Here is a 23,146-nt window from a genome sequence, read left to right as displayed (position 1 = left end):
AAAATGTTGCCGTGCTTTGGAGTTGAATGGATGAATGCTTTATTTCGAACATGTACAAAAAAAATTTAAATAATAAAAACTAAAAGAACAAAATAGAAAAATTAATTAAACATGTCCGGAAAAAGGAATAGGAATAAGCAAAAGCTTATTTAATCCTACCCCCTTTTCCACTACTATATAATAATCACCATGAATAGCTACATGTTTACATCATAAAGTATTTATATCATATTTAACACGTTCTTTACAATTTCCTACATGTATATTTACACACTACAAAGAAAAGAAATTGTATATATATTAAAGTCAGGGAATAACCAAAGTCAGAATGAGTCATCCTCTGATAATCATGAATGTCAGAACGAAAGTGTATGGCAATCCATTGAGTAGTTGTTGAGCCATTTTAGTCTGGAACAAATTGGAGGCTGCTAGCATGGCTTGAAATCAGAAAAAGGCAATACTAGAGTTTCCTGTTAAGTTCAGCAGTTTTGTTGACTGTACTGTAGCATACATCTGGATCCTCCCCCGTTTCCTGACCTCTGGTTCTGAGAGGAAAAACATAAACAGGGTGTAATATAGTATAATCTAATACAAATACAAGAACTGTGTGAGTTAAAATGTACGCAAATGCAACAACCTGTTGACAATAAATACCTACTAAATGCATGTCATTTTGAGATTTTAGTGAGAAGAATGTTCTGTGAGAAGAGGTTCTTACCTCGGCGGAGTACTGGCACTGTTAAATTTGACAGCAGCATACTCCACTTTGTCGTCTTCCTCTTCTTCTTCTTCTTCTTGCCCCTCGTGTTTGCGGAGTCCAGCTGGTCTGATGTTGGAGTATACAGGGTCTGTCTGGTTCTTGGAGAAGTGAATACTGGCGTAGTGAAGTTCATCCTGCTCCTCTGACTGATTGGGTAGACAGTACAAAGACAAATTTACTTTCACATTTTACACATACAGTTATAGAAGATATAATAGTTAATATAATATATAATAATAGTTAGTAAGTTGTAGTACATCTTCTTGATCAATTAATCCATCCATTGTCCTTAACTTATCCTTGTCTGAGTCATGGTGGCAGCAGGCTAAGCTTACTAGATCTTAAGGCCTTTTCTGAGCCAGATGTGGTATGTAATCCCACCAGCGTCTGCTGCTGCAAGGTCTCAAACAGTTGATATATATAATAATTTATAAAACATTTTCAGGGAAACATCAAGGAGGCATCTTGACCACTGGGGGCAATCCACCATTTGCCAGAAGACTACCATGGCCACAGTCTTGGAGGGGTTGACCCTTGCCAAGGATGTTTCACACTCCATGATAGAGCCAGCAGAACTAAATGATCTGTATCCCGTGGTACCAAGACCTGCTGACTATGTGTTCGACTTGCAGTAGAGGATGCAAGAACGTAGTGACGCAACGCCTCCACCTGACACATCTTATGGCACGGCCATTTGTTGTTTTTGATTGGTTACCAAGATTCAAGAAGGATTCATTTCTGTGGAGAAGGTTGGCTTAAAAGCCACATGGAGTCAAGTAGAACTTTATGATATTGAATGACTGAGGAACCAGAGCTTCACAGGAACTTACACTGAGTTGTTCTCCTTGCTCACCTGTTCCCTGTTGTCTGATCCATCTCCAGGCCCTTGTAATTGCTTGGAGGTTCTCTTTTTTCTGGTGAGGATAATTCATTAAAATCAAAGGAATTTATAATTTATTTGCAAAAATGACTGAGAACAAAATAGATTTTCAGGTATTTCATTTACACTGCTTTAGTAAAAACAGATCCACTCACCTTATGAGTAGGAAGACACAGAGCCACACGGTAACCAGGAAAACAGCAGGGGTTGTTCCAATGATGACTGATTTCCATGTTTCTGGGAAAATGGTGATAAAAGGTGACAACAAATGGGAGTTTCATTAAAATGTGGCAGTGCAAAGCTCAGTTACTCTGATCTGCATTCCACCTGACCAAGCCCTTTTACACAAAGCTCTTCTTAAGTTCACCCATAAGAACAAAAATGTACGCTAGTTGATGTGCATGCTCTCATAGCCTGCATTTTTTGCTGACAAAGCCCCTAATTTAATAAACATGCAGGTCTTTTTAAAGTAAAATGTCCAGTTCATCACGACTTGGGTGTTATTTTTGTAGTTCTGGCCTTTGTTTTTATGGGTCATGGTGGCGTTATTATGGAACCCACGCAACTTCTAGGCAAGACCCGCCCTTCAATAGCATTCACACACACTACTATTGGCCAGGCATCCATGCTTACGCAAGGTAACATAACCCGATTTGTTCAGGTCCTATCCCCTGACCAATCGGCTATGCTAACCTAAACCACTTGAGGTCAATGCCTAACCCCGACCAATCGAGCTGCTTCGTAGGGCAGGACTTGCCTAGAAGTTACGTGGGATCCATAAAAACGCGTCATGGTGACATTACAAGGACAAGGGAACACACAAGGACATCACTCCTGACAGGGCAACATCAGTCAGACACAAGGCACTCAAGTCTCACGCATTGGGAGTGAGACACACGCATTTCAACCCGTTCACACACTCACACGCCTCACCTTGTATTTCTCACGCAGAGAAATTACCAGGATAACGGTGGAACAGGTAGAGGAATCAAGTGAGTTCCCCATAGAGTTCAGAAGGCCCTGCCACGACCCGCGGCGCTACCATTGGGCATTTTAGGTCCAGGCCCGCCCATTTTGACCCAGGCCTATAGTGAGTAGTGAGTGATATTAATTCTAGCAGTTCATCCAATAAGCAGCCCAAGGAAAGCTTTGAGTGAAAGCTTCTCAGCCAATCAGCGGCTTCTACCCCATGTCTGGACTCTTAAGCCTGCCCATAGGCTGCATCTTCACCAGCAAGTGATCCAATGAAATGAATGAGGTTTGCGTGCAAGCTTTTCAAGCAAGCTCAATGAGACATGCACAGAGTGTAGCTATTAGCTAGCTAATATGAAACGCAAAGCGAAGCAAAGCAGCTTGTTTTCATTTAAATTCAGCAAGAAACACTCCGAGGAGCAGGAGGAGGACATTTTAAGTACCGCGGTTACAAGTGACGAGTTACCATCCTGCTCGGCCGCACTCTCCCCATCAATTCCTCCCGTAGCCACCCCCTCACACCAGCAAGGCAAGTAGGTAGTGTCTTAACGTTATTAGTGTCTGGCTGTCTGAATGCAGGGGGAACCTGAATACATTTTTTTTGGCATATTTTAATTGGCCCATCCAGTTTTCTGGAGGCCCAACTACAATCAAAATCCTGGCGCCGCTAGTGCCTGCCACGCACCAGCTGAGTGAGTGTGGATTTCAAGTTGTGGCTTTCTTCGCCGTTTGTGACTTTGCCTAAGATTGAGTGACAAGTGTACTCGCCCTGTTGTTTATTTGGTTGCCATGACCTCATGAGTGATGACGTCCTGTCAATGTTCCAGTTGAGTTCAGAGAGAGCGGATGACAGTTCGCTTGAGTTCAGTAGAGCACACGGCTCTGTAGAGTCGTGGAATTATGACTTTATATACTACATGTAGGCCTACATAGCGGAATCCCTGTTGTGCGTCTGCACTATTTCTGATACTGTGGCGGCAGAAATCAACATAGAGGAATCACTGAGTAGCTTTTGCGCCTATTATTATTATTATTATTATTATTATTATTATTATTATTATAGCTATATGTTGAATCGGCTGCAGGGCTACTCTGACAGTTTTATGTTTTTATAAAGATACCCATTTTATAATAGGCCTACCCATAATACTTTTATAACCGTACCCATAATGAATTTGGAATATTTTTTGTTTCCTTTTATTTTTACTGCACAACCTCCCGGCCCCCATTGTGAAAACCTTTGGCCTAGGCTATTTCATTATATTTTATCCAGACAATGCATAGTATTAATTCTTACACACACACACACACACACACACACACACACACACACACACACACACACACACACACACAGAAATAAATAAACATTTTTTTATTTGTACGAATTTATGTGTCATTTATCAGATCAGAACCCTGTCAGACACAAACCCCTGCCGCCAAAATCTCACTCTGTATTTTGTTCAAAACTTGAGAGCGCTGGTCAGACAACAGGTTGTGTAACAGGACAACTGTGTAAGCCTTCAAATTCAGAAAGTCCGGTGGGTCAAAGTGAAACCAGGAAGTCAGTCTGATGAGTAATTATTGTAGTGTCCGCTTCTGTTTTCTCTGGAGGTTTGGTTAACCCTGCCTCTTGTTTCTTGCCCCCACCTGACAGCTTTTTAATAATGCCATTTTCTGAGATTCAAGCAATCTATTTTTAAAGATTATCTTTTCAGATTTAGTCATCAGCTGCCAATACACACCATAGTCACAGTCATTCAACTCACAGATCATTTAATTGCAATCTGACATCAACATGTGTAGGTAAATAAAAAATAAAACCTTACCTGCTACAACAGACAGATGTAAGGTGGAGCTCTGACTTCCTCTTCTGTTCTGGGCTACACAGTAATAATTCCCACTGTGTTCAGCTCTGAAGTCAGTGATGGTGAAGATCTGTCCTGATGCTTTTGGTGAGTCTTCATTCTCCTTGTACCAGGTGTATCTAGCTGCTGGGTTAGCATCACTGCTACAGGTCAGATTCACTGAACTGCCCTCCACTATCTCAGCAGAGGGACTCACTGACACAGAGGGAAGCTTTGGACCATCTGGTAAGCAAGTAAACAATATGTATGGAGACATATTCCATTAACATTGTCATGCATGATTATGTAAGACTTTTGCATCATTAAAAAAGTGACTTACACTGGACATCTATAGATAGAGATGAGGAGTTAATCAGTCCATGTTGATTCTCAGCCTTACAGTGGTAGTTCCCACTGTCCTTAGAGCTGATGGAGGTGAAATAGTAATTTCCTCCTGGTCCTTGAAGCAGTGTTTGGTTCTCCTTGTACCAGGTGTAGTTAGCTGCTGGATTAGCATCACTGCTACAGGTCAGATTCACTGAACTGCCCTCCACTATCTCAGCAGAGGGGCTCACTGACACAGAGGGAAGCTTTGGAGCATCTGTTTATGAACATATATTATAAATTGATCAATAGCATCTTTATTTAGACACCCTTGCCTCTTAAAAACCCACTCCTTCGAACCCCACAGCACAGCTTGTAACGCAGGCTTCTTGTTAAAAATGTCTTCCTAAACTATACTGTACATTATATATACTATACATGTGTAATCAGTAGTGTGCCCCTTTAATAAAGAGCTAATGATGTGACAGATGTATTTTACTCACATTTGACATTAATAGAGATGTTTGCAGATGTCCTCCCCAGCAGGTTCTCAGCTGTACAGTAATACTGTCCAGAGTCAGAGGACTGGATGGAGCTGAAGACGAGCTGTGGTTCTTCACTGAGGTGTTCAAGAACTGGATTGGGAACTAGATTATTCTTGTACCAGGTGTAGTTAGCTGCTGGGTTAGCATCACTCTTACAAGTCACATTTACTGAACTTCCCTCCATTAAATCACCAGAAGGACTCACTGATACGGAGGGAAGCTTTGGAGCATCTGAGAAATAAGAATGTTATAAAATATTATTAATATTTTATTTTGTAGTAATTTATTCTCAAGATAATGATTCATCCAGGAAGAAATTAAGGAAAGTACAATGGAATATTTTCTAACTAATTTCAATTGATTATTGCAGCTGTCCATAGCGCTGATACTGGAGCTCAAACTTAACTGGTCATGATTTATAACACTCATTATGTATGTTGTTTTCTGCACTCCAATAAAACTCTTTATAGCAAGAACATAAAATAATATTAAATTTTTCCTTTTCATAGTTTTCTTTTAATAACTTTATTTGGGTTGTGTGAGTGCTTTAATTGTAAATTAGGTGTGACTGTGGTTGTAAATTTGTATATTTTAATGTCTTGTATTTCACAATTTTTATTTTTGTTTTTATTTTTATTGTATTAATGATCTGTTAAGTGACTACGGGCGGAAAATAGCACAACTTGTGCATTGTCCCTGTTTAAATAAAAAAATGAAAATTAATCTTAATGTTAGTGCTTTAAAATGAAAACAAAAAGGCTTGGAAAGTGAATGAAGCATAATGATTGACATCACAATTTGGTCGGAATAAATGTTTCTGAAGAGGAACTAAAATGTGGGAGAGGTAAAAGATGAATTTGACTTGTTCTCGACTATTTAGGTAAAATCTTCGGCCAAATGATTACAGTGAAACAAAGAGAAGTAAACTCACACACTGAAGGAGAGGGGAACATCTCGTATCCTGATACAGCACAAGAATAGTTGTCTGCAGGATTAAATAGGTCTAGATGAAAGTAAACTTTTTTATCTCTAAATTTCTTTCCGTTCTTGTACCAGATGTAGGAATAATGATCAGGCAGCTGACACTTGTTATGACATGTCAGTTCTGTCCAGGTAGGCTGCTGGTAGGATCTGACTGTTGATCTCCTCACATGTACCTGGAGCTGTGGCTCTGTGATTAACCAACAGAGATGTTGTTTTAGAATCAAGTGTCGACATATGCATAAACAATGTTTCTTTTATATTAAACATTTAAAGCAAACTGACTTTAAGTGAAAATGTTACCTGCTACCGACAAAGTGACTCCAGGATAACCAGTATATTTCCCTGTTGAAAGGTTTGTTATGAACCTGAACTTGTACACAGCTGAGTCTATCTGTCTCAGGTTTCTGATTGTCAGAGTGCAGTCCTTGTTTTCACAGTGGTACTGCACACGATCTGAATACTGCGGCTCCCTTTTCAGATCCGCATAAACACTATTGATCTCTTTTATGAACCAGAATTTTTCCTTAACAATGGTGGATGGGTATCTGTAGCTGCAGTGTATTTCCACTGTTGATCCATTTAAGGCACACATGTTAGTAGAGGTGTAAGTCACTCCCCAGCCTCTTTCACCCCGCATCGCTGTAATACAGAGCACATCAGAAACCACAATCACATTCATAACATCGGAGGACAGAGTTGAACACTTTGTGGAAGTTCTTCAATATGTAAACCTGCTGGAGAACTGGATCTCCTCCTCAGAGTGAGACTTTTCAAAATGTGTTAAACTTAAAAGTTATTTATGAAGCTGACTACACACACAAGCATGCAACCTGTCTGGTTAGCCAAAAAATTACAAGCCAAGTGTTGTAACCCAAGTGTAGTTTTGGTACAGTACACTAGCTAAAAGGCTCCACCAGGTGGAGGTCTACTGGTGAAAGACTGTAATTAAACTCACACAGTGAAGGAGAGGGGAAGTCCTCATGTCCTCTTACAGCACAGGAAAAGCTGTCTGTAGAATAAATGTAGGCTGAATAAGAATCAGATGTTTGTCCCTGAATGTTCTGTCCATTCTTGTACCAGACGTAGGAAGGATGACCAGGTAGAGGACAACTGCTCTGACACTTCAGTTTTGGGGATGTGGAGAATCCACTAATCTGCACCTGGAGACCTGAATATGTGAATAATTAACAGAAGTCTTCATTTTAGACTGAACTGTCAACAGACACACATACATACACACAGATGCAAATAACTTTCATAAGATGTTGAACACTTGGAAGTAATTTATTAAATATTCAGATGAAACATTACCTGTAACAGACAGAGTGACTCCAGGTGAACCAGTATATTTCCCTGTTAAATGGTTTGTTGTGAACCTGAAATAGTACACAGCTGAGTCTCTCTCTCTCAGGTCTGAGATTCTCAGAGTACAGTCGTTGTTTTCAGAGTGATAATGCACACGACCTGAATACTCTGGGTCCGTTGTCAGATCCACGTAAACATTATTACTCTCTTTTGTAAACCAGAATGTTTCCATAACTCCATCACCAGTGGTGGATTTGTATGTGTAGCTGCAGTGTATTTTCACTGTTGATCCCTTTAAGGCACAGATCTGAGTAGAGGTGTAAGTCACTCCCAAGTCATTCTGACTCTGTATCACTGTAAGAAGAAGAAAACAAAATCAGATTCATAACATCAGAGAACAGATTTTTTTTAATGCATTTTTTCTTCTAACTAAACTACTTTCCAAAACTCCTTCCAGTGGTATCAAACCATTTGCCATGGAGAACCAACAGGCTGCAGGTTTACATTTCATTTTTAAAGATGTTAAAGATGGTCTAAATGATGCCTGTGGCTTGCACAGTAATAGCATTACTGAAGGCTAGCTCTAGTCTCGTGCTGAAGTCCCGTGGGAATTCAGTTGTTGCAGGAAATGGTAAACAGTAGTGTGCAGATCAGAGCGTAGTGTGTGAAGAGTGAAGATCGGAGGTGTTCACAAGGGAAGAAGCTTGGAGTAAGAATAACGTGTGTTGATCTACTGTGGAAAAGAAATCGTTCGCGTTTGTGCCTTTCCAAATTGTGGCAACAGAATGAGAAAATACAAGGATTATATATTTTTCACACAGAGCTACCTTATGTGAGCAGCTAGAAAACAGTTTCAGTAGTTAAAAATAAAAAATACCACATTTAGCCTAATAAAAAACTCAGACTTTAACTAAATAACAGAGAATGGTGTGTGAGATCTTCTTGTGCTAAGGTAGGTAATAACGTGTTCTCCAAAAAAGATCTGCATCTGCCCAGGTCACACTGTGAAGTAGATGTATATAGTTCACTATAGTATGATTTAAAAACATAATTGATCTGAAGAGGGTCCTTGGTAGTGCCGCCATCTTGTTTTTGGATTTTAAGAATTGTTCTGTCTTCCGACTCTTTTTTGATCTGCCTAGCTAATAGTTTGCCTTCCATTTCACCCTCTTCTACATTGGATAATTTGGATTTTATGAATGCTGATTCACATGCATGAGTATTAATATAATTATACTTCAACTTAAGTTCATCTATCAGCAATAAAATATTAGAGTCATTACTTACATAGTGTTGCTTCTCCAGATTAATTATATCGTTTTCAATGCATTTCAACAAATTTTCTTTTTCAATGATGATGAAAAGGCTATCACACACTCTCTTATGTAGGCCTTAAGCGTGTCCCATATTATCAATGGACACTTTGAGCTATTTTGATGTACCTAAATGAACGTTTCCCAATATGCATTCATATACGATGTAAATTCCTCTTAAGAATAACATAGTATTAAATCTCCATGGCTTGAAATTTGATGCTAGCTTTCCAAATTCTATTTCACAAATCAAAGCAGAGGGGTTTGAAAGAATCCTAGCATAGTAAGAGCAGTTCATATAATTTTTGAAAGATAATCAGCTGGTATAAATAAAAAATCTAATCGTGAATATTAATCATGCACATGGGAGTAGAAAGAGAACGCTTTCTCCTCTGGGTGAAGCGTTGTCCATGCTTCATAGAGTCCTACATTTCATGTATTATTTACCAAAGCGCTTGACATATTAGATAATACCTATTTATTTTGAGATGATCTATCCAATTTTGCATCCAGTACACAATTAAAATCTCCACCCCGAAATATTGGAATATCATATTGGAGTAACATAATGGGATCATCATAATTAGGACTATATGAATGCTAAAAAAACTTTAACAAATATATATCTACCACATGGGTCCGATTTAACTTCGTCTAGGGAGAAAGGTATATTCTTACAGATAAGAATAGCCACCCATCTCAAATTAGATGTAAGTGACAAATGACACACTTTCCCAAATCAACTACAGTTAAGATGATCATGAGCAGATGGTATGAGGTGAGTCTCTTGTAAATAAGCTATGTCTATTTTATTTTATTCAAGGTGCAACAAGACTTTCCTTTTTTTAGCAGAACTCCCCAGCCCTTGAATATTCCAACTCAGAAATTTATATTTCGGCCTCACATACAAACAACATAATATGAGTACTTATGAAACCGAGATGCATTACAAAAAACACACAAAAAACATAAGAAAATACATACTTTACAAACGACACCCCCGAGACCTAACTCCCACCCCAATAACGTTATATACTCCCTGTACATGTCCCCGTCTAAGTAATGAAAGAGGTGCTGCATGGTATACAGTCAGCTCCGCCTCAATTACATAAAACTTAAATATCCATATCGAAGTTTGAACATATCCTTTAACTATTGTCCATTAAGAGTAAAAACTAAACAAAAACACTGTCCATACTCCATGTAACTCCCAGTCTACTCATTTAAATCCTTTACGCCATCTGGCCAAAAATTTGGATGATGAGAAAAAAAGGAAAAAAAAAGAATAAAAAAAGGCAAGATAAGACGTAAATAGTAATAATAATAGAAAATCAAACTGCCATATAGACTACCTGGCCCGTTTATCTAACAAAACATAAATATACTCAATATCAGAAAGTGAGCCAGAAAACAACCAGCAAAAATTTTAATAAATAATAAAAAAAGAAGAAAAAATAAATCTGGTGGTGCTTACAGTAGTCTAAACTCGAGAAAGAGATCCATATACGGACATTTCACACTTGTGGATCCCGGAGGGATGGTTTGATTACCTGCTCATAATAGATCTTTGCCTCTTTAGTGTCAGTAAATGTCACCGTAGTCTCTTGATGAGCAACTATCAGCTTGCATGGATGCAGGAAGCCGTATTTCACTCTTGCTTCTCTCAATCAAACTTTTATGTCTCTTTAAAGGAACACGCCGACTTATTGGGAATTTAGCTTATTCACCGTAACCCCCAGAGTTAGACAAGTCCATACATACCCTTCTCATCTCCGTGCGTGCTGTAAGGCTGTCTGACGGCTCCAGCAGCATCTGGCCAGCACAGAACATGCAGGTGAATGGTTCCAGCAATCCTGAACATGTTGGTGTTATTTTGTCACTTTTGTCACAATTTGGAGCAGTAGGCTAGTTGGAACCAGTTACCTGCAGGATCTATGCTAGGCTAAGCTAATGCTGGAACCGTCAGACAGCGTTACAGCACGCACGGAGATGAGAAGGGTATGTATCGACTTGTCTTACTCTGGGGGTTACGGTGAATAAGCTAAATTCCCAATAAGTCAGCGTGTTCCTTTAAATGCCGCTCTCTTCTTCAACAGGTCAGGGGAAAGACCGGGGAAGGTATGTATTTTCTTTCCCTGAAACTTCAGATTTCCAGCTGGTTCCCTGGCAAGTTTCATAATGATACTTTTAGTTTCCCAGCTAAACAGCCAGGCGATCATTGTGCGTGCCTGGGATTGAGGACCGGTGCGGTGCACAATATTCACACATGGCTGCGGCCCAAGTTTGTCCGCACCAAACATTTCCCTCAGAACGTTGTTCATGAAGGCCGTCGGTTGTCCTCCTTCTGGCGAACATTAAATGTAGGGCTGTGGTCTTCTATTTGCTGGATCTTTTCTCTCAATGAGATGTTTTCTACGTGTAGATTGGCATATTTCTTCTCCATTTCAGTCAGACGATGGTCATCATCCTTTATAACTTCTTGTAAAGAGTCTAGTGATTGCTTTATCGGTTGCAATTTTAATTCAAATGCCAAACCAATCCCCTCTGGAATAAAATCTCTTATAATCACGGTGAGCTCCGTGCGATCCTTGACTGAATGCATGGCAGAACTGCTCCTCAAATTATGGTCTTTCCCCGAAATTAAGCGTTTACAATTGCAAAATATTTCAAAACTTGCAATGCAGGACATTGTGTAGTGTTGATTAAAGAAATGGTCAAAAGTACAAACTTTATCAGAGGACGGAGCGACCAAGACGTGTTCACGTCATGCTGCCGGAACAGGAAGTGTCCACAGTTTTAAGTTTAAACACTGCATCACTTTACAGGTCACATCTATGAACATGGTGACCTGAGAATGACTTTGAGTAAAAATCCTAAAACACAGATGTAAAAACACAGTACCTGGTACAGTGAGGAGAAGGAAGACCAATCCACTCAAAGCTGCTCCTCTCATATCTCTGTGTGTAAGTTCAGAAGTAATAAAACATGCCTGCAGGTAAATAACGTACATATGTATCAAGTCAGTCACATTAGAAACTTCACGTGAAAGCAAGTTGTCTTGATTAGACACGATCTCTATGTCGTGTAAGAGCAGAAGACAGAAGTCAAGTTGTTTAAAATACACCCAACTTCCTTCCTCATTACATCATTTACATGTATGATGAGCCAGAGAAGTTAAGTGGAAAAACAAAGAAGTAACTTGTTTATGCAAACTATGAACTTCCTAATACAATCTATTTAAGGAACTGTGAGAAACTAGCTTTGCGGCAAATAAGAACACCACTAACTTTTTTAGTGTGGGCACAGTTAAGACACAGGGTATTAAACTACTGGTGAAAGGCACAAAGTTGGAACAAAAAAAGGTATAACTCACATTCAAAGAGGAAAGTAGCGTAAACCCTGTACAGTTTAACCTCTTGAGATCTAAAATATTTCCAGTTGAGGGAACTAATGTATGAAACCAGTGAATATAAGATAAGATAGGACTTGATTGATCTCGGGGGGCTTATCCACATCTTACAGCACTACATAGACAGACGAATAAGGGAAGTAAAAGCTATTATAGTGTATTTAAATACTAGCATGAACAGCAACTTGTCAACACCAGGGCACTAAGATATATAAGAGAATTGTGCAAGAAAATAAAGTAAAAAGAAAACTGTAGGCGGGACTGCAGCTGTGGTGAAGCATCCTTGGTCTCTCATTCACTCCTTTACAACTCTGTGAAACACAGAGCCAGCCTCAGCCCTACACTACCTCCTACCGCCACTTCTGGTGGCGCAGCAATGCTGGCGACACGGGCATGAGAGAACTCCGTGGTAGTCTAAGTCAATTTGTAAAAATAATCGTACATTTTTAAGTTTTAAGTTCGTCAAGTCTGTCAAAAGTCTATGTCAAGGGTGCTGAAGTGCTTCAAATGCTGGTGGTCTGCTTGGTTTGATAGAAATGAAGTGAACAAGGAAGAGAATTTCACTATAGGAAAGAGAATCGCTCACCAGAGTGTGGCTGCAGCTGCTGCTGCTAATTACATCCACCTTTTGCACATGCTCGTAATACGATGGCACCAGACTTACCGAAGGTAATGAGCTGACTTTGCGGGGCAGGGACTGGCTGTTGTCCTGGAGGAGGAAAGCTGCTCCAGAACCAGGCGTGTTAGATCGTGTTCCCGGAGAACTACGACAGCGCGGAGGCAAGCGGCCGCGGAAACAAGGGAGAAGTAGCGGCATTCAACAACGCCTTCGCCTTCTCTTTAGCAATGTTCGCTCCCAGAGGATTAAGATGGAGGAATTGCGGCTTAACAATAACTTTTTTTCAAGTTATTTCAGAATTAAACCAGAATGAACAGGCAAAGAGAAGTCTAAACACAAAGGAAAAGTTAAATATGTTAAAAGTTGAAGAACTGATGTATATTAATATACATTAAACATTATTTGGGATAATAGTAAGTATATGAGTCTGTACATTTCAACAACAAAAAAAAAGTCAGGTTGATGCTGAGTGTGAAAACTAAAAAGAAAAGCAGAACACTGAAGTCAGAGAGTACAGAAGGAACTAGCAGGGTTGGGCTCAGATGTGTGATCAATAAAGAGAAGTTGAGACGGTGATGACTTTACTGACCAGTATTCCTTTAAAAAAACTGTTGTTTCTACAACCAGGGTCGTCTTTAGAACAGATTAAACACTAATATGTTTTCACAGAGTGAGGAGGGAACAGTTCTGAATAAAACCCACAATATTCTCTGTTTACAGCATGTAAAAGTGCTTAGCACACAGTTACTTCATGCAAACGACACAATAAAAGATACTGTCCAATTAACACAACAAGAAACAAAACTGACACCGTCTGCCGAGTTTCCACAATTGTAAACAAAACTAATATTTGTAGCGTTTCTGGAAGTTTACCTTTCACACAACTCTGATCCACTTATTCACACATAATGACCTTCAGTCCCACATTTTCCCAGAATCCTCTTTTAAAGACTGAATATAACTGTAGATATACAGTACCTGACACAGAGAGAAGGAAGACAACAAATCCACTCGCTGCTGCAGTTAAACTCATAGCTGCTCCTCTCATCTCTCTGTGTGAGACAATAAAACATGTCAGCAGATAAAATAATGTACACAGGAGGTATACAGTATCAATAAACTAATCAATAAACTGTTTCTACTTACAATGAAGACGGACGTCATCTTTAAAGATGCCTCTCCTCTGTTGTCAGTAAGCAGAAGACAGATATCAGGCTGATAAAGACTACATTTCCTTCCTCTTTGGATCATTAATATGCAGGAAGAGCCAAATGCCAGTACATAGAGTACCCACAACACAATAAAGTTATGTTGTTTTACAAACTATAAACTTAAAAAAAAAGTAACAACTAATATTGGCCTTTTATTAGGAAACCTGTTTCACCACCAACATCCCACCGACACCAGAAAAGAGCATTCATAAAGAGAAGAGAAAAACAGACAGACAGTTCATCTCTATGTGCACTGATTCAGGATGTCACACAGTCTGCAGGTGTAGTGATGGAACAGGAATGTATTTGACCTGTGAACCATGAGGCAGTTACATTGAACAGAATGAAGAGCAGAGTCTTAATCATAAGAGGGGAATGGAAAATGACATCTTTGTTTTTTTTTAGTTTGTCTCTTCTCTGTTCTCTCTGTGGTCAGGTTGCTTCTCTTTGCAGAGAAATGCAGAACACTGAGGTGTGATAAACTCACATGCATGTTAGTGTTAACTAAACATGGACACGTAACAAAACAAGGGGTAAAATTATAAAGTAAAATTTTTAATGACTTTGGCGTGTTTATGTGGATCTGTTGGATAAACTGTGTGCAGAGATGTCCTACATTTAAAATGGGATAAAACAGGAAAGTAGAAGGGCAACTCTGAGAGTGCAGACCTCTGTCAAAGCAGTGTTCAAACTATACCGTGATCTTTGGGGCAGCCAACTTTTTTATTTTCTTCACGGGGGTAATGCCGCGACTTACAAAGAGAAATAATAGCAACAAGTGTATGCACTATAGGATTTACCTTATTATACTTTATTGACAGGAATTGATAGGTCAAACAGCAAACAGCCAGCCACAAATAGTATAACAACAAATAATACATCAGATTGACATTTACAAATTACTCAGGCTACCGAAGAATACCATAATTCCTCCTTTCAATTAGGCCTAAAATATCGAGAGTCATGCAGACCTTTAACAACCCAGCGACAACACATTGGGAATAGCATGCCTTACCTTAACACAGAATCCACCACAGAGGCCTGGGGTCAGCTTCCTTTGCTGTTCGTCCAGAAATCCAAGAAGTGGATGGGCGATGACCTGCCTTAATCCAAGATGTGATAAAGGAAATTGGGTCGAAACTCTCCATTGGGGGTCCATTAATGTCCAGAAAAAGGAGCGATGAGAGGCTTTCAGTATCATTGACGGCAGAAAATCCCCTCTCCCACTCAGCTGAAGTAGGAAGGTATGTTCTACTCACTGTACAAATCTTTTCCAGCTTTCTGCCTGGTGCCCAGTCTTGTAACTTCCAGTCGCGAAACTCCTCGACCACCTCTGTGGCTGGTTCCCCGAGCATTTTAGCAAGTGCACGTACTTTGTTTTCTCAATACACGATCAAAGCATTCAGATCCTGTGGCCAATACTGCTTGTCCAGGGGTTTTATCATTAGTAGGAGGTCTGATTCTGGCATTCGCCTTGTGAGATTGTTGATCACAGATTGATAAAGCTGATTTCGGTTCATCTTGCCCCCGTAGTTTGCACCCTGATTATCACGGCGAGACCATAGATCTGCTCCCAACATCAGCATTTTTCTTCAGCCAATTCTAGTGGAGCAGGTGGCCTGAATCTTAGAGGGCTATGCCTATACTCATAGACTCTGGAGTTACAATACGTATCTATCGTTCTATTTCTTGTAGGCTTCGCCCTCTAAGAGCTGTTGCTATTGGGTCAAGGTTTTCATGTATCAAATAATATATTATTTTAAAAAAACTTGTCATGATTATGAATTGGCCTATTACTGATCGTAAGGCCCACGTCATGATTGAGAAAGTGCTTTATAATGATACAAAAATCAATATCATGATTAATAACTGCAAGCACCCACATTTCTCACAGCCACTCAAGTGCAGGAGGGATGGAGACAGCAGCAAAAACACATCCAACAGCACATCATTTGCTGTCGAGTGTGGATAGGACCGAGTGCATCATGGAGGACATAGACACATCACGCAGATAAAAACAGATGAACGGGCACGGGGATGCCCAGGAAGCCGCTGCGCAGACGTCAGCCACCGTCATGCCTCTGAGGAGGGCCGCGGACGCTGATCGTGCTCTCGTAGAATGTGCCCGGATGCCCTGAGGGGGTTCCACTCCCTCCGTGCTATAGATTTGGGTGAAAGCTTCACACAGCCAGGGAGACAGCCGCCGCTTTGAAAGAGCCGCACCTTGTGAGCACTCTCTGTAATGAACGAACAGCTGCTGTGTTCATCTGATGTCTGCCGTGTGTAAAACATAGTGAGATAACGCGCGCACCGGGCAAAGTAGGTGAGACGCCTGAAAAAAATAGGATCTATGGTCTCACAGTAGTAACATACATTAAGTGTGAACGTAATAGAGGACCGTGCAGGACACAAGGGCGCGAAAGAAATCTTCACAACCGCACATGCACGAAGGGATAAAGCCAATAGCAACAGCCCTTAGAGGGCGAAATAGAACAGAGTATTAATTACAAGAGGGGATGGAAATATGTAGTGATGGTCAAATGAAGCTTCGCGAAGCAGTGTCTTTACTTTCTGAGCTCACTAGATGGCGCTCTCTGTTCAACAAAGGGTTTGAAAACCCATTGAACTGCCATTCATTCAACCTTTTTCTTTGAACACGGAGCGCCATCTAGTGAGCTCAGAAAGTAAAGACACTGGTTCGTGAAGCTTCATTTGACCATCACTAGAAATATGTATATTATTTTCATGGTTTGTCTCTTCTCTGTTCTCTCTGCGGCCAGGTTGCTTCTCTTTGCAGAGAAATGCAGAACACTGAGGTGTGACAAACTCACATGCATGTTAGTGTTAACTAAACATGAACATTTAACATACACAAACAATCAAACTGGTAGGGTTTGGTGTAGACACACAATAGTGATATAATGATGTTGATAAGAAAAAGGTACTTTGAATGACTTTGACTTGTTTAGGTGGATCTGTTGGATACACTGTGTGCAGAGATGTCCTACATTTAAAATGGGATAAAAACACAGCATCACATAACAATGGGGTCAACCCTGCCCCTTCTCTTAGCTTAAAGTTCTCTTGTTTCTCATTAAAAATGCTCTCAGCAGATTTCTGAATGGGTCTTAAGAGGAAACTCTAAGATGGGGACGTCTAGTGTCATTTAGGAGGATTTAGATTGTTATCTACTCTGGAAAACTAATCTGTTTAATCAGAGCAGAAAACAAATGGGATGTCAAAGGCTTAAAGTGATGGTTCGGAGTAATTTCACCCTAGGGTCCTTTGCACCATGACCTCGAGCCAAACACCCCCCCCAGAAGCTTTTTTCACCTGGGTCTAACATTGGGAGAGTTAGCGTAGCAGCGTTATCAGCTGAATAGCTTAGCGCACGGGCTAATGGACCCACGTTTGTATCGCGTAAATGACCCCACTAATAATGCCCGAAATGATACCAAACGTCTACTGTAGTACATATAGGTTATGTACTCATAAAACGATGGATTGGAAAGTTTGTAAGTACACCACAAGTTTATGAACACTTGCCTGCCGGCTTCTGCTCTCTGCTGTTGTTGCTGCTGCCGGCAGTAAGACGAGTGCTTAGGGCTGTCTACAAATTACTACACCGAAAAGAGATGCAACAAAAATATTTTTTAATTTAACTTTTTTTTTTAACTAAGTACTGTAGTATAACTAGCAGGAGACAAGTAATAACTGAGGTAAGTTTGGAGACATTACCATATTTAATCATTAAATTAAATATTTTTGTTGTATCTCTTTTCGGTGTAGTAATTTGTAGACAGCCCTAAGCACTCGTCTAACTGCAGGTAGCAGCAGCAGCAACAACAGAGTGCAGAAGAGAGCAGGCAAGTGTTTATAAACTTCTGGTGTACTTATAAACTTTCCAATCCATCGCTTTATGAGTACATAACCTATTTGTACTAGTGTAGAAGTTTGGTATCATTTTGGGCATTATTAGTGGGGTCATTTACGAGATACAAACGTGGGTCCATTAGCCCCTGCGCTAAGCTATTCAGCGGCTAATGCTACTCTACGCTAACTCGCCCAATGTTAGACCCAGGTGAAAAAAGCTTCTGGGGGTGTGTTTGGCTCGAGGTCATGGTGCAAAGGTCCCTAGGGTAAATTACTCCGAACCATCACTTTAACAAAAAGCACAAAAAGACTACAAACACCCATCGCATGAGCCATTTAAGAGATTGTACTGGACAAATACTGACTCATCAGGACAAAGAACATAAGAGGGCAAAACAACATGTTTACTAACTATTACTTTTTATTTAAGCAAGACAAAAAACAATATAGCACAATTACAAAAGTCTATATGCAGTACATGGAATACAAAATACAAAAAATAGAAATGGTCTGTTATCAGTAAAATAGTAAAATATAACTCTTTACTTATATCTAGTAGCAACAGCTGGAAACTACACATGGAACACATGTTCTCTACAATAGCAAAGCAGCAAGATACAGTCACTTTACAGTCATTTAGAATATACATTCACCTCAAGGATTATTAGGAACATCATACTAATACCGTGTTTGACCCCAACCTATAAATATGAGCCAACCTTTCTAAAGAATGCTTCCAGCACCTTGTTCAATCAATGACATAAAGAATTAAGGCAGTTCTGAAGGCGAAAGGGATCCCCCACACCATTACACCACCAGCCTGCCAAATGGTAACAAGGCATGCCGGATCCATGTTCTCATTCTATTTACGCCAAATTCTGACTCTACCATCTTAATGTCTAAACAGAAATCGAGACTCATCAGACCAGGCAACATTTTTCAGTCTTCAACCGTCCAATTTTGGTGCGCTTGTGCAAATTGTAGCTTCCTTTTCCTTGCTTCATACCTCGGTTGTAACGAGTGGTTATTTGAGTCAAAGTTGATCTTCAATCAGCTTGAATCAGTCGGCCCATTCTCCTCTGACCTCTAGCATCAACAAGGTATTTTGGCCCCACAGGACTGCAGCATACTGGATATTTTCCTTTTTCAGACCATTCTTTGTAAACCCTAGAAATGGTTGTGCGTGAAAATCCCAGTAACTGAGCAGATTGTGAAATACTCAGACCAATCCGTCTGGCACCAACAACCATGCCACGCTCAAAGTTGCTTAGATCCCCTTTCTTTCCCATTCTGACATTCAGTTTGGAGTTCAGGAGATTGTCTAGACCTGGACCACACCCCTAAGTGCATTGAAGCAGCTGCCACGTGATTGGTTGAATAGATAATTTCATTAACATGAAATTTAACAGGTGTTCCTAATAATCCTTTAGGTGAGTGTACTTCTCAGGGGAAATGTGTCCCCTGGTAAAAATCTTCCAGCCCTTCCAGATCACAGGCGCACCCATTTCACTCCTCTACTCTGGTCCCTTCACTGGCTTCCTGTAACCTTTAGGATCCAATTCAAAATTCTCACCATAACCTATAGGGCTCTAAATGGTCAGGCCCCTGCTTATCTTGCCAACATAATTCACCTACACACCCCCTTCTGGTCTCTCAGGTCTATCCATAAAAAAAGAAATTTAAAAATAAATATGAAAACATTGCCATTGTTGGCTTGACCGTGCTTTCCAACAAAAACAACTTCCAGTGTTTGCAGGAGGGAAGCCAGTTGGGGATCACATCCCTTGTTGCATACTTCAGGTATGTTTGGGAGGAAGACCAGTTAGAGACTAATTCAAACCGCACATGAAAGGTCACTGAATATTGTTCTCTTTCATAGTATATATACAATTTAACAAATTAAATCATGAAATAGTTAACTCATTATTTACAGCTGACTCTGGTTTATGTTTAAGTAATACATTTAAGTTTCTATAAGATTTATTATTGTCTCTTTGTACATTCTTGGAGAGAGCCATCCTGAAAATAAAATATATATAAATCAATGGTTACCTGATTAATTTAAATATCTTTTTTGGTAAAAAAGATAGAAATATCAGACTATAAATGCAATGCCTATTGTGTTCATCTGGTCTTGTTGACTGTGCTGTACAAAGCAGCTGGATCCTCTCCAGTGTCCCGACCTCTGTTTCTGAGAAGAAGAAAAAAAAGGTGATTCTGAAGATATGAAATAATATAATCCTCATCATACTGTAATAGGAACGTAAAAGCAATGTTTTCAATTCAAAGATGTGTGATTTGTAGTGAGGATAATGTTCCTGTGTGAGGAGCTGCTCACCTCGGGGCAGTACTGCCACTGTTGAAGCTGACGGCAGCGTACTCAACGGCTTCCTGTTGCTCCCTGTGTCTGAGGGGCGGAGCAGCTCTGATGTTGGAGTACAGAGGATCTGCCTGGCTGTTGGAGACGTGGATGGTGGCGTACTGAAGGTCAACCTGCTCCTCTGGCTCACTCGGATCAGGTACACACTGCAGGGACACAATTACTTTCAGCTACGCATTTTACATGAGTAGGTTTTTCATTTGAATAGTGCATTCTTGCAGAGGATTGCAACCAGGACGGATGGAATTAATATCCCTGCTTTACCAACATGTTGCTGTATGACAGAAAAAAGGAAAGGAATATACAAGGAAGGGACAAATAGTAAGAAAACTACCAAGAATATAGGAGAATAAAAGAGTGTGATAGAAATGAACTTCTTTGAAAAGAGATAAAAAGAGCAGCATAAGGTCCTTCTCAGTCAGAGTTGGTTTCTAGAAGCCCTTAAAGACAGTAAGTGACTCAGCAGTTTTAATGGAATGGGTTTTCTTTGATACTAGAATAATATACGTAACTATTCTCACCTGTTCCCTGTTGTCTGGTCCAGACGAGTCCCTGGAAGCCCTCTTCTTTCTGGTCAGGACAATTAAAAATAAATAAATGATGGAATGTTTTAGTTCTGACAAACTGACTTTTAGTGATTTAAAGCTAAAGTGTGTGAGGAACGAGGAATTCTAAGTAATGACAACAACGCTGCGGCTCATCCACATGACGCAAGCCTTCGGTGATCGCGGACCACCCCCACCCCTCCTCCACACAGTTGCTAGTAGCGTTTATCCCTCAAATCGAAGAGGACACAGAGGATGAAAAACAAATATTGACATTTTAGAAGAGGTAATTATCTTGTAATTTTTATACAACAGCAATGTGGTCGGTCCGTGGGATTGTGGTCCTTCTGCTAAACGTGCAGGTCTTTTCTTAGCACTACAATCACTGACTGAAACATTCCGTGGGCTCTTCTTCAGGTTTTCAGCCGTGCCTTCACCTGTTGCAGCACTCCTCTTCCTCTCCAAAGCTGAATGCTGATGTTTCCTGTCTAAGCGGTGACATAAAACACATCACTCGAGCTGCTGCGAGGGAATGTAGCCGGACTACACCATTTTGTAAACATAGCCATGCTGAGATATACAGAGAGAGTTGTGTGGAGCTGGTAGGCTTAATTAGCTTTGTGTCAACTCATTTGGCAATGGCTTGAATGTAACAGACGTTCATTAATAAAAAATAATTGCGGCCTATAGCTTTAACAAACAATGATTCAGTGAAACAGAACTGATCACCTGATCCACAGGAAGACAGAGAGGGATAGGACAGCCAGGAGAACAACACTGATTGGTCCAGCAGCTATTAACAGACTTGATCCTGAGATATGATGATCAAAAGAAAACAGATAGTTAATCAGGGTGTTATAACATGTTTAAGCTCATTGTTTCCATAGAGGGATATATGACAAAAATGATGCTTGTGCCCATATTACATCAATTTAGTTTACAAAATGTAATTATGGTTTTATGAGCTGATGAAGTTGTGAGTGGAAGAAAAATGTAATGATGCATAAAAACGTGACCATTCTTTCAAACTGAAGATGGAATCTGGACTCTTCTCTTTATTGGATCTTGGTATCAGAGTTTCTAGGGAGGCAGAGCAGTCTGACTCCCAGATAACTGGAACACACTTGTATCTCCTGCCTCTTTTTCAGAGGATGTGACTGTCAGGTTAAGATGCTTCCCAATGTTCTTTTTCCCCTATTAACAATATCACTAAGGATAACAAGTCCTGCCCTAACTGAAGACATACAAGCATGTATGTTTGTAAGTTGTAGCTGAATGTAAAAACTGACCTGCTACAACAATCAGATGTAAGGTGGAGTTCTGACTTCCTCTTCTGTTCTGGGCTACACAGTAATAATTCCCACTGTGTTCAGCTCTGAAGTCAGTGATGGTGAAGATCTGTCCTGATGCTTTTGGTGAGTCTTCATTCTCCTTGTACCAGGTGTATTTAGCTGCTGGGTTAGCATCACTGCTACAGGTCAGATTCACTGAACTGCCCTCCACTATCTCAGCAGAGGGACTCACTGACACAGAGGGAAGCTTTGGACCATCTGGAGGAGAAAACATAGAACACATTTAACATTTCAGTTAAAGTGTAACTCTAGGCTATTTTTAGGGGTTCACCCGTAAAAATCATCTCAGCACCCCTGAAAATAAAGTCCTTATCATTGTGATTCTGTGAAATCGTTTAGGCTAGTGCTCAAACCTTATTACTTTTGCAAACCTGATTTTAGCGATGGAATAGGATAAATGAGGACAGGCTCAGCTCAGTTGTAGCTTAAAGTCAACAGCCTATCTGTGATTCCCTGAACGAGGGCGCCTCAGTCAGCCTACTGTTCAGTCTGCGCAGATAACTTTGGGGAATTCGGTCGTCAGAGTATGGCTACTTTCAACCACTGAAAAGGCATGGCTTTGAAAACGCTCTGATTGGTTTATTGCACGTGACGCCCAAACCACACCTAGCTATTTCAGACCAACCCATTTTAGATTTGCGTCGGGCGCAAGACTCATTTATCCCGCCGGTAAAATAGCAACAGCGCCCGAGATCCGCCCACAAAGCTACTTGCGTTTCACGTTTGATACTTTGATACGTTTGAAACTTCGACATTTAGGTCTCATTAAGCAATATCAAAAACATTTTTTACGAATCTGTTCCATTTACAATCTGTGTGCATTTCAT

At 40.2% G+C, this 23,146-nt stretch overlaps 1 protein-coding gene and 1 long non-coding RNA gene across 2 annotated transcripts; one reads left to right on the top strand and one right to left on the bottom strand.

Moving 5' to 3' along the window:
- Positions 1-166: 166 nt before the first annotated feature.
- LOC114546641 (B-cell receptor CD22) lies at positions 167-22,533 on the bottom strand. The gene is made up of 7 exons (XM_028565577.1): positions 22,415-22,533; positions 4,800-4,957; positions 4,442-4,702; positions 1,796-1,877; positions 1,614-1,674; positions 719-906; positions 167-545 (listed from the first exon to the last, which is right to left on the bottom strand). Exons 1-7 carry the CDS (start codon positions 22,531-22,533, stop codon positions 461-463), a joined length of 954 nt encoding a protein of 317 aa, XP_028421378.1. The 3' UTR covers positions 167-460.
- On the top strand, positions 20,184-21,555 carry LOC114548872 (uncharacterized). The gene is made up of 3 exons (XR_003691443.1): positions 20,184-20,253; positions 20,332-20,561; positions 21,385-21,555. It is a non-coding gene; the product is annotated as an uncharacterized LOC114548872 (long non-coding RNA).
- Positions 22,534-23,146: the final 613 nt, after the last annotated feature.

The sequence above is a fragment of the Perca flavescens genome, chromosome 2, assembly GCF_004354835.1.
Source record: "Perca flavescens isolate YP-PL-M2 chromosome 2, PFLA_1.0, whole genome shotgun sequence".
In the NCBI taxonomy this organism is placed as follows: domain Eukaryota; kingdom Metazoa; phylum Chordata; class Actinopteri; order Perciformes; family Percidae; genus Perca; species Perca flavescens.
The sequence above is the reverse complement of the archived record's forward strand: the minus strand, read 5'-3'. Positions and strand labels throughout refer to the sequence as shown.

Excerpts from the sequence above, each read along its gene's own strand:
- LOC114546641 (XM_028565577.1), bottom strand. The coding sequence starts at position 22,533 with ATGTTTTCTCCTCCAGATGGTCCAAAGCTTCCCTCTGTGTCAGTGAGT. Across the intron at positions 907-1,613 it reads GATCAGACAACAGGGAACAG|TCAGAGGAGCAGGATGAACT; the intron begins GTGAGCAAGGAG and ends CTACCCAATCAG. Across the intron at positions 546-718 it reads AGTGCCAGTACTCCGCCGAG|AACCAGAGGTCAGGAAACGG; the intron begins GTAAGAACCTCT and ends TTTTCCTCTCAG.